General features: G+C 37.2%; 1 protein-coding gene across 4 annotated transcripts in view; it reads left to right on the forward strand.

Moving 5' to 3' along the window:
• The window catches only part of lrp8 (low density lipoprotein receptor-related protein 8, apolipoprotein e receptor), a 140857-nt gene that overhangs the window by 108602 nt on the left and 20047 nt on the right, over nt 1-12208 (forward strand). For all 4 annotated transcript variants that reach the window (XM_017420474.3, XM_017420476.3, XM_017420473.3 and 1 more), the window contains exons 9-13: nt 497-622; nt 4105-4276; nt 7323-7547; nt 8162-8280; nt 9311-9450. In XM_017420474.3, coding sequence (XP_017275963.1) covers nt 497-622; nt 4105-4276; nt 7323-7547; nt 8162-8280; nt 9311-9450 — 782 coding nt within the window. The remainder of the gene's footprint in view (nt 1-496; nt 623-4104; nt 4277-7322; nt 7548-8161; nt 8281-9310; nt 9451-12208) is intronic.

Raw genomic sequence — 12208 nt, forward strand, 5'->3', positions numbered from 1 at the left:
ATAAGTCTGAGTTTAGCAGGAAGAGTGACGTTTGGGTGGAGCAAACATCAAATCTCTCCTAATGTCTGGAGTGTCAGGGTGCAGGTGCTGAGAAGACTCTTACCGCTCCTTTTCTCTGTTTCGAGGAAATTAGTTTAATCTAATGAGAAGCTTTGCTGCTGTTTGAATGAAATAAAGATCTTGACTTTCTTTTCTAATTTTTGTTTCCTTTTGCAACCACGTCTCTCTGCTGCAGGTTGCTCACCCACCTTGTTTCAGTGATATTGTTAAAAATATCTTTGTGTATCCAGTAACACTTAGCTCTTTAAATTTGAGTGCCAGATGTGATATAAAATAACCTTTTTTATCATGCAAAAAGAACAAATTCAGTGTTTTTTTTTACTCAACAAGTTGAATCATTTACAGGAGCTTAAGAGTTTTAACCTAAAATCATTTGTGAATTATCAAGGTTTATTTTGAAGAGAAGCTCATTACATCCTCATTATTTTCTCCACAGACATTGATGAATGTGAGAACCCAGATGCCTGCAGTCAGATCTGCATCAACTACAAAGGAGATTATAAGTGTGAGTGCTATGAAGGCTATGAGATGGACCCTGTCTTCAAGACCTGCAAAGCTGTGGGTAAGCCGTGTGTCACATAATACACATTCTCACATACATTTGCTCAGGAGAAGAAGCTCACAGTCCCTGAAAGACGTTCTCACCAAAATACATCATGTGCCCATTAAGCAAAACCACACATTCAGACCCACTCTTGTATAAACACCAATTACTCATCCGTTCCAGCACCCCGGACTACAAAAGTGACATTCTACACTATCCTCACACAGTGGGACTCTGAGAAACAAGACGCTTGCTTTGTATGCAGTGCCCGCACAGCAATCTGTGCAAAGATAAATATTTGCCGTCTTTTTCTTCAGTCCTCAATAATGACAAGTTTGCAGCCAGCTGCCTCTGCTCTCCCTGGGGTGTCAGGAGAAGGATGCTGCGTGAGGAAGGGGCCTGCACTCGCTTTAGGACACAGCCAGGATTTGTACCCCTTATTTGCTAGGGAGCACAGTGTTATGAATGAAAATAACACCAGATCTTCTCAGCTGCACATGATAAGAAAAGCAATCTTCTTTTATCATTATGATGCAGCTGTATAGTGTATATTTTTAATATTTTGACTAATACATTTGGAATGGAACATTTATTTTTCACAGTAAATTAGCTTTTCATCGTGAAACGAGTAAAAAGCACAGTATTAGTAATTATGGTCATAGTTTAGGTCTTTATAGGGTAAGCTGGTCTGATAATAAGAGGGCTTAAAGTAGAAAACACATGCTCACAGTGAAGCTAAGCAGCATAAAAACCACCATCGGTTGCTAAATTCCACTCTTTGTGAATCTCTATAATTGTTAGTCAAAATACTGTACTATGAAGAGAGAGAGAGAGAAAGGCAAGCAGTGAAAAATAAGATACATGGATGAACAAAGGAACTGTCAATTATGTTTCCATAAAAAAAGATATGTACTTTGGATAGATTCACGGAAGTTGCATTTGTGAATTAAAGACCTGGAATTCCTTAAAAGAGCACAAAACACACATCCCCCAGCGCTTTTCATGATAGAGTTTTACATTAAGATAATCTTGTGTTGAAAAATAACAAAGCTGTAGCCATTTTGGCCAAACCTTAAATGACATTATGCACAGTCTCAAGCAATATTGTCAGATATCAGGAGATGTTTTAGTACTCAGAGTATGTGTCGAGGATTACTCTCAGCTACTATTACACCAAAATGAGCTCAGTATTTGTTAAACTGATTGAGTTTAGCCTAAAATTGCTTTACTGTGGCAACAGTCTTGAATCAGGTTGACTCCAAAAGTTAATCAGTTGTAGATGTACATCCAGTAATTTTAATGATTTCATTAAAATCTGTCCAGTGGATAATGAGATATTTTGCTAACCCTATAGAAAAACAAACTCCCCACACAAACGCAGACAAAGGCAAACGGATGAGAATAAACATGCTCACATAAATCAGCATGAATGCAGAACAGCTTTTAGATTCTTGTCACACAAAGGTACATAGTTATTGTGAAGAGATGCATCGATATTTGTCCACAGATTAAAATCTTTAGTTTATGACTCATTGGGAGAAATGCTACACTTTGTGATTAGATGCACCACGTTACAGTATCATCTGCATATATTTGAATGCCATGCTTCAAAAGAATAAATCTAAACACAGATATGTTGTTATGTTAAGCTGAGCCTATATAAGTAATTATGAGAATGTTGTGTTGAGTGAATTCAAACTCCATGTTCATTTTTCATTAAATAAGAACTGCATTCTTTCTAATTCTTTAATATGATTTGAAACTCCCCAGATTAATTTCAGAGTAACTATTACACGAGCAACACTAATTCAAAGTCATTTCTCAGCTTGTACTTTCCTTTCTTAGCTGCTGTTTGTTTATATGTGTTTGGGAGCATTAATTCTGGTACATGGCACCATTCATTGAGCCCCCTGAGTAAAGTTTGTACTTTACACTAATTGCATTTTGTGTTTTTGAGTACTCTTTAGGAGTGTTAAGCCACAAAATGAGTCATCAACTTGAATTAATAATTTCTGTGTGCGATGGAAAAGAGTGTGGGACTTTGAGTGTGTATGAAAGTGATTAAAAAAATAAAGCTATAACTCGGTTTTTATGATCAGAGATGTTGTCTTAGAGAAATGATGAAGAAGTTAGACTTGTCTTTCCTAATTATGTTTCAAATTGTTATAACTGTTTTTCTCACATATTCATTCCTCTCACACTGTTTTTACTACTGCCATTACATGATGGTTGATTCCCCCCGCCAACTCCTACCCCCACTCTCCCAATTACATCCCTTTTCTCTTCATACCTCCATGATGTTACCTGCATCCATCATTTTTACTTGTGCCTGCCCATTTTTTTCTTTGCTTCGTGTTCATCTGTCTTTCTCTCAACAGGTAAAATTGCTGGTTACAAAACCAGTAGCCAGAGGAAAATGATTGCATCCAAATAGTAGTGGAAATGTGATATTTTCTCCCTGTAAAAACGTGCGTGGTAAACATAGATATGCTGCTGAGACATGGTTGATTGTGCATGTTTGTGCTTGTATATCAACAGGCTTGTTGTCTATTTTTTCTAAATGCTTTTAGTGAAGCTGTTCTGTAAACAGTAGAGAATTATAATGAAATTACATTTTGGAGACAGTAAGAGAATGAGAGGAAAAAGACCAGAAAGAGAACCAGAAAAAGAAACAAGTGATGTTATTAGGAAAAAGATGAAAATCATTGAAATTTAGAAAATTAAAGTAAAAGTTTTGTGAACTTCGAAACAATGTGCTTAAAGTAAAAATGCATTGTGTCAAAATTATGTACAGCTTCACATATCTGCTTGTAGGTGTTCTTATCTTATAAAGTCATGTATGCAAATTAAGAAATTGTCTATCTTTGTGTACACTAAAGATGAAGGTGATTCTGTTGACTGAGAGTCATTCAGATGCCTCAGTCATGCAGACTGCTGAAAAATGGGCCCTGGGGAACTGATGTACTTGCTCTCAGAGAGAACAGGACCACTCTTCTGACACATCATTACACCAAATATAGAACAATGTGTCATGTTTGGTTTTGGGTCACTTTATTCACAAGTGCAGTGGGCTTCATCATTTCATATAGCAGCAGGGCACCGACAATTACTGGTGTCCTTTTAGTCTTTGCTTTTCATTGGGGTCAAATCACATACATTGTATATTACTTTCCTGCATAGCTGTGTGAATAATTAATGAAATAACATGATGATGTGCAATAAAACTGTGTAGACAGGTTTCATATACAAATTTAAAGATTGCTTTTTACAGATTTAAGTTCATTTACTAATCACCTAGCAAACTAATGACTAGCAGTAGTGCAAATGGACTCAATATCTTTTTTTCTTGTGTCACAATAGTCTTTCAAGGATCGTACTGGGTCTACTCCCTGGTTCTGTACTTTGAGGCTTACCTGTCTTGTCTTTTTAGTGTCTAGCTGTAAATAAATGTCAGAAATATTGCATATGTAATGACATGAACATTCTGCCCTCCCTGTCAGGAAAAAGCCCTTATTTGATGTTCACTAATCGCCATGAAATCCGTCGCATCGACCTGCTGAAGAGCGAATACACACAGGTGGTTCCAACACTGAAGAATGCTGTGGCCCTAGATGTTGACGTGTCCACAAACAAGATGTTCTGGTGTGATCTGTATCATCGTAAAATATACAGGTACATGCACAAAGATACATGCTCAAGTATAAACTTGAACAAGCACTGATGCATAAAGGCAAACTCGCTAACTATAGCAGCACTGTTTCTACATTGGCAACACTAGGTTTTAGGACTTTGATTAGATGTGTTTTTTAGCATATAGGCAGTGTGAGTAAAATAGACCAATGGTGACACAAGCCAAGACTTTAAACTCCCTTTTAACAACGTTCATCTGATCTGTTGGTATCGTTATCTTCTGTCTATCCATCTTGTCTGCTTCAACCTGTCCCGCCTTCTGCTAGTGAAGCAGACACACCTGTAGGGCTGCGGCATCTGTTTGATGGTAAAAGGTGGAGCTGTTTGTCCTTCACACATACACACAGTTATACACACTTCAGGTACATTGTTGTTTTGTGTGTAGCTGTGTGTGTGTGTGTGTGTGTGTGTTGGCTGGCAGGTAGATGGAGGGGCCTTCTATCATCTCAGCTGAGCCATATGTTCCCTTTAATTTCACTGCCTCAATAATCGCCATCATTATTCATCTGCATACGCACGTGGCCACACATACACACTCACACTCATAAACTCAGTGATACACTCAAGGGCTACTGACAGAGGAAGGACAAATGAACTCATTCTTCATGAGGAACTCTATTTTCAAAGCAGTAAATAAACATATGTGTGCATAGTTTCTCTAAATGATTTGCAGCTAATCAAGTTGTGCATTCGACTTGGCCATGATTTAGCTTGCTTTGTCTTCCCTTTTGTCCTTTTAAAACTTTTAACAGTATATATGGAACATTTGTACATATTTTGTAGCATTGGATCAGAATCACAATTAAGGCATTTTTGGATTAACCTATATCAAGGTCATAGAATATGTCTTAACTTTGTGGAGAGGAAAATAAGTGCAGTCTAACAGCCACTTGTAATCTCTGTAATTTGAGAATTTTGCTAAGTGGTAATAACCATACTGTTAATTGGAATAGACATTTAAATACTTGACTGAATTACTCATTCAAAGCAATCCACTCTTTAGACATTTTAAATAGGTGATCTAAGTTTCTGCTGGACAGCAATAAGGTTAAACTCAGAAAAGGTGATGGAAATGATCACCCTACATGACCAGCCCAGTGTTCTTCAGTCCTACCCTCTCAACTTATACAAACCTAACGCAGCATTACCAAAACTACTCAAAAACCTTTATAATCTCCTGAAGTATTTCATTAAATCTTATTGCTTTACTACAGTTATTCAGAATTCTGATGCTTGTCCCAAACCATTACTTATCTGCACATTAGATGAAATTATCATTTGATATAAAAGATGCAACACCACAGCAGTGCATTAAATCAGGCATTCAAAAATATGCATAGGAAATAGGGAAGCAACATGCACAACACATTGTGGGTGATATTGCAAGAATTATGGGGTAGAAATGGTGAATAATATTGGAGTTCCCAACTTGTGCTGTATTATGCTGCTTTCAGTTGCCTACATGAAAATTAAACAATTCAAGGTGCATCTACTGCTAAAGACTAGTAACATATATTCTTAAGATTTCTTTGTGATTTTCTTTAATAATAATGGCATTCTGCTTCCCATAAAATATTTTCTTTATGTAATAAGGTTCATTTCTATGAATAATTAGGCATTTTAAAGGGTTTCAGTTTAAAACTGATTCACCATAATTCTGATGACGGGGTTTTCCAGGCATATTTATTATGATAAGCATGTCTTGGGTCAATGTCTTGTTAGCTTCTTCCCATGATACAGATGTCTGTTGCAAACAGTTGTGCAGCCAATTAAAGATGCAATCTGCTCTGTGGTCTTTGACTCATTTGTTTCCTTCTTATTCCGCTCTGTAGCTTGAAGCCTTGGTTTATACTTCCAGACTGTTCCCTGCTGTACAGGTGAAAACCTTAAACTGAGAATAAGGACATGGTGAATGAAAGCAGCAGTTTGTAAAAGTGCATCTGACAAAGTGAAATGCTTGATTATTTATTTTTTGTTTCTTGTAAATGTATCATTCCAACCCTGTTCTCTATTATCCTTTTTTAAAAAAAAAAAAAAAAAGAAACTGAAGGTGTAACACAGTAAAAAGCTGTCAGAATGTTGTATGTTTCTGACAGAATTTGTGTAAAATACATTTTGGTTATCCAAGATGAAGTTCAGATCTTAAACAGTCCACCATTGCATCAATAAAATAAGGGATTTAAATCCACATCCACTTTGCTCCAGCCCTCACTTTAATTTGCTCCCCGAAGGCGAGACGGTTGTTGGATTCATGTTTTACATCCTGGAGCACAAAAGAAGAGAGAGAAACCTCAGATTATCTGTCAGCCTAACTCAGTGGCACCCCCAAGCATTACAGCCAACAGTCTACAAAAACGAGGATGTCTAGAATATCTATGGTGGTAAACAGTAACACAGTCAATTAGCCACACAATCTGCTTCTAAGTCATACTGTCATCCATCTCCTCCTGATCCTTCACTCCAATTATCTCAGCAGCCTTCAAGTTCAGTTAAGATACTCCTCCCATTCAAAAATCTCTTATTTTGGTACACAAGCTTTTTCCTACCTTTTAACAGAAAACTCTAAATTGTTCCCTAAGTGTGAGTGAGAATGTGAATGATTATTTGTCTCCGTGTGGCTCAGTGATGGACTTGCAACCTGTACAGATTCCTGTACAGAAGAAGAAGATGGATGAATTTGACAAAAAGTGGAAATTATTTGCTACATTCTAACATGTGTCACTAGTGAAGGAATTGAGGGAGCAGCTGAAGTAGAAAAACTGAACTGGAAAAGAAAAAAAAACTGATAAGACAAAAACAGAAACAAATTAAAGACTTGAAGAAATGCATATCGACTACCGAGCTTCATGGCAGAGTGATAGTTTAAGGTCATAGAAATGTCAGGTTGCATTGCCTCTCACAAAGAGCTTCCCCTCCAAATTGTTTTCTAAGGCACACACTGTAGATAAATAAACTTTTCTCACAAGAAAAAGAACCTAAGAGACTTTCAAGGACATAGTTTACTTAGTTTTGATCTTCCATCCCACAGTGCGTACATCAACAAGGCCAGTGACTCATCGCAGCAGGTGATGCTGATCGACTCGCTCCACTCCCCAGAGGGCCTGGCTGTAGACTGGGTCCATAAGAACATCTACTGGACCGACTCAGGCAACAAGAGTATCTCTGTCGCTACGGGAGACGGCAGGAAAAAAAAAGTGCTAATAGCCACTGAGCTTAGTGAGCCACGGGCCATCGCAGTGGACCCACACCAAGGGTGAGTGAAAATTTTGAGTTCAGTCACTTTGGAACAGATGGGCAAATCATAAGAGACTGGCACAAGAGCAGAGTGAAAAGGCCCAAAGGAGAGAGTATAAGGAAACGTCTGACCTGACCAGCCTGTGGCCATCATCATTTTCTGTTGAGTGGAAACACCAGCGTCATTATATCAAAAAAGCCCAACTTTGTTCAGAAGTTGGCCTTAAAATATTTTACCAGAACAAATATATCTTATTTTTACTGCTGAACTATAAGGTATATTAAGCAGTTTAGTAATTCTTCAGAGAAACCATGTGATCTTTTTCTTTCTTTTTTTATACCACGTTTTCTTTGTCTCTGAAATTTTGAGCTCCCCAAAGGAATCTTTTCACAGCTCTACAAAGCTTGGCTAGCATGAAATACCTGCAAATGAAGCCAGGTTTTTGCATGTTTCTCATGGACACATGCATTTGAAAATGGTCCAAGTTTTCATTACTCACTGTTTTGAACACTGCCCGTTTACCTTCAGTGTCCTCAAGGCCTGCTTCAGTAGCAAAACAATGTCACTTTTTTTCATTTCTGCCACTGATTTTGTTTTATATGTGTCTAACTGATCGATGTATCTCACCACAGGTTTATGTACTGGTCTGACTGGGGAGATCAGGCCAAAATTGAGAAAGCTGGGATGAATGGAGTAGACAGACAAGTTCTGGTGTCTGATCATATAGAGTGGCCCAATGGAATCACTCTCGGTAAGAGAAACATCTCCTGACACAACACACAGAAAATATAAGGAGCTGTGAAAACAAACACACTTAAATGTAGGGAAACAAGCAGTAAGATATGACAGATGAACCCAAGTTCTACAGTTATATCCGAGTTTGTGTCTGGCTCTCAGTCAAATCAGCGAGTATAGGTCCCGAAATTCATAAACCATTCACTCCATGCTATCAATACCTTCATCCCTTTCAACTCCCTCAGCAGCGCCGGCAAATTTGTCTCCGCTGCCCTTGCCCGAGGAGAAATAGAACCACACATTCGCCTCACTCTGTGGAATTGAGATGTCGCTGTACATGCATGAAAACAAATTATTTTTAGAATAAGGCAAATGAGAGAGTCGGCCCAGACTGCATTACACTCTTATGAGAGAAGAGGTGGATTATTTTCCCTTGGTCATTGATTTCATACTGAGTGGGTGACTGTCTGAGTCACAAGAAATAAATTCAAATTATGGGACTTTTTTTCATTGTATATAATGGTGAATTAATGTAATTTCTCTTCACTTTGCGGCTTTCTCCACTGAGTCCTTTCAGCATGTGATATTGTAGCTCTTATAAAAATATATGTCGACAAACTTGTAAGTTAACCCCAGTAGTACTTTATGGCCAATAGCGATGAAAAAACCAATGTTCCAGGCCTCCTCAAACTGTTTAAAGGACCGTTACTCAGAGAATAATGGAAATGTTAAACACCAAATCATTCTTCTAAAGAAGGTCCAGCAAAACTAATGAATTTGCTCAAGGGCACATATTTCCCCCCCAGCAAGCAAGTCAAGCAGCAATATTACAATCACATCTGTGTTTTCTCAGCACAGGCCCTTCAGCCGTCATGTCAAAGAAGATTGATGGTGTAGCTTCTGGGCCATTTCATTCATATACCCCTCACCCTGCTTCGTTCTTTGTTGAATGACCTTTCTCTTTCCATTCGCCTCCTGCTTCCTCCTCTTTTCTTCTTCTCCCTCTCGGTTTCTTTCTTTTTTGTCTGCCCCCTACATCTTGTCAGATTTGTCTAACAGGCGTCTCTACTGGGTGGACTCCAAGCTGCACCTGCTGTCAAGTGTGGACCTGAACGGAGACAATCGCAAAGTGCTGCTCTCCTCCCATCACCACCTTGGACACCCCTTCGCCCTCACAGTGTTTGAGGTACAAGAAAAAGCTCATGTTAGACTATACTCAGTATTCAGCTCAACCAGTGGTTTGACAGAGCTTTGTCTTGGTTTATTTCAGAATTTAGCTGCATGTCTTTGATTTTAAATACTCCCGTTAGACATTTCAATGATTGGTCATTTACCGATTGACTGCAGAAACTGAGGTGTTTTATCTGAATCGTAGTAGGATAAGCTCAGGAAGTAATTGCTAATTTGCTCCTTGATGACTGCAGATTTACAGTGAAGTTCGGTGATCAATAAAACTAATATGGGTGTATTTATTAAGGTGAGCACGAGTCAGTCTGTTTGATTCCATCAAAAGCAGATGTGTTTAAGATGGAAAACTGGCTGAGGAGAGAAGAACATGGATGAATGTTAAAAAAGAAGAAGGCAAAATGTTATCAGTCAGAAATATTTTCTTCATGCTTCTCTTTGCTGCACATGCTGTGATGATGAGAAGCAGCAAAAAGGGAGGACATCCATCATGTCTGGCTTAGAGGATGTGCATTGATGTTGGGTATATGTGTGTTTGTGTGTATTTGAAGAGAATCTTTGTTTCTGAAACTTCAACCCTCAAGATTAATAGCCTTCAAATGTTCGACTCTGTGTTCGGTTCTGGTTACGATGCAGGACAAATTAAAAATCCTCTAGCCATAAAGAAAGTTGTCCTGTTTCTGACAAAAGAGCTGCAGCAAAACTGTTCCTTTGCAGTTTCCTGAATCAGATTGTGAACTGAAACATTGAACCATTTTTGCAAGTAAATTAATTTCTGGTAATTTATGACAAGTTTTAAAAAAAAGTTTCCACGCTGACTGCATGGTGAAATATGCGTTGTGCTGATATAGAAGTTGCACAAGTCCAGAAAAGTGTTGGATCAATCAGATGACTAGAGCTTGGCAGGAAAAACACTTTGCCAATATGACACTCATCCTAAACAAAGTGGAACAGCCTCTCATGTTTTAAAGAAAGTAATGTGGACTGTAAAAAGGGCCTCTGACGTAAATCCAATACAAAACCACTGGAACATTTTAAAGTGAACAAAAAAGCAACAAAGCTGGGCTGAGAAAGAGCTTCTTAAAAAGAAACTACACAGAATAAACAAATACTTTGTGAAAACTGCTATTTTTTTATACCAAGAAAAATGTAATCTCTTTTGGAATACAATAGCAGAGAATTAAATATTCAAACACAAAAACGGGCTTCACTAATCTCTCTTTCATTTTCAACTAATTAGTTTAAATCATGGTGTGTTGCATTCAGTTGGCAGGCTGAAGACAAGACATTATATGAGTGTACCATGTTTTGCATTAAAACAAAAGACATAGTTTATCTCGGGGCGCTTACACAGTCTTGAAAAGTCTGGACTTTGATTGTAGGATTTTTCATGTCTAGATAAAGACGGGAAAAAGAAAACAAGAGTGTGAACAAACATTAGTGTTTCCAGACTCTATTGATTATTCCATTTTCTCTCTAAATGTTCCTCGAATGAGATGGGTATTTTTTTATCTTCTCTATATATTTGCTGCTAAGGGTTTACTGCACAGATTATCCCTTGTCTTAGGGCACCCTTTCTATACTATTTATAATGTCATATATCCTAATGTTAAGCATTTACAGGCTCGTGTATGATAACTTAAATAAATAAAAATATTAATTTAGTTAGATTTTCATTCTGGATGAAATGAATTTGTCTTAGAAAAAACCTTTTACATGGAATATTTCCACAAAACAGAGCAGTGGTTAATAAAATATCAATCTCTTGCAACAGTAAGTAGTTATTTATCCTCACAAGATGTGTTGTATAGCCAATTAAAATCAGTGTCATTCAGGAAAAAAAACTCATCCAATAATTTTAAATAAGAATATAGAAAAAAAACAGCACCACAGTATTAACCTGGTTATTATAGTCAATTAATAGACATTTTGTTGTCAACATGACTCAAAAGTTGACATAAAATCTAAAAATTTGACTCTAATAAAGTCTAAAATTGAAAATAAATAAATAAATACAATAAATGCATGGGGATATTGTTTTCTGTAAGGTGTATTAATATTTTTAGGACCACATGAAGTGATGTTTGCCATCATGTGTAACCGTGTCAAACATGGTGAAAATATTTTTTTCTAATGTCCCCAAAACAAAACCTGCACCCACTCCACTCACATGTGTAAAAATGTTCATCACATTTAAATGCATTTATTCATTTGTTCAATTAAAAATCACCAATATAAGCTTTTCAGAATGATTTTCCTTCCAGCTTAAAATCAAATATGCCCTCCTCAATGCTACGCCATTTAGATTTACAACTAAATCAGTGACTGTGCTGAAAAGAGCAAAGTGCTAAAATGCAGCATTTTGAAAAGCATTGTGTTAAAAAGCTGGTTGAGTATCCACTCATCGAGACAAACAAGAAGTGCCATTAAATATCAAGGGGGAAAAAAGTTTCCAAACAATAAATTTGATGACATATTAATATAAATTTGACAGTTCCATGTTTAAACTGCTGTTTGGAAAATGTTTTAACTGGTTTTATGGGACACAAAAATATAGACATAGTGACCACACACTATCTCATTTGAGCCTGTGAACTATGATGAGTTGTCACAAATGTTAATTCTATTAGAGTTTTTATAGTCTGGCTCAGTATTTACCCCTGTAGAGAGAAGACAAAGAGCTTTTCTATCAAAAGTTTTGAAACACAATCATCAGACTTTGAGAAAGACACACTTTTTGACACAAATCCCTCCAGTTG

The sequence above is a fragment of the Kryptolebias marmoratus genome, linkage group LG24, assembly GCF_001649575.2.
Source record: "Kryptolebias marmoratus isolate JLee-2015 linkage group LG24, ASM164957v2, whole genome shotgun sequence".
NCBI classification, from domain to species: Eukaryota; Metazoa; Chordata; class Actinopteri; order Cyprinodontiformes; family Rivulidae; genus Kryptolebias; species Kryptolebias marmoratus.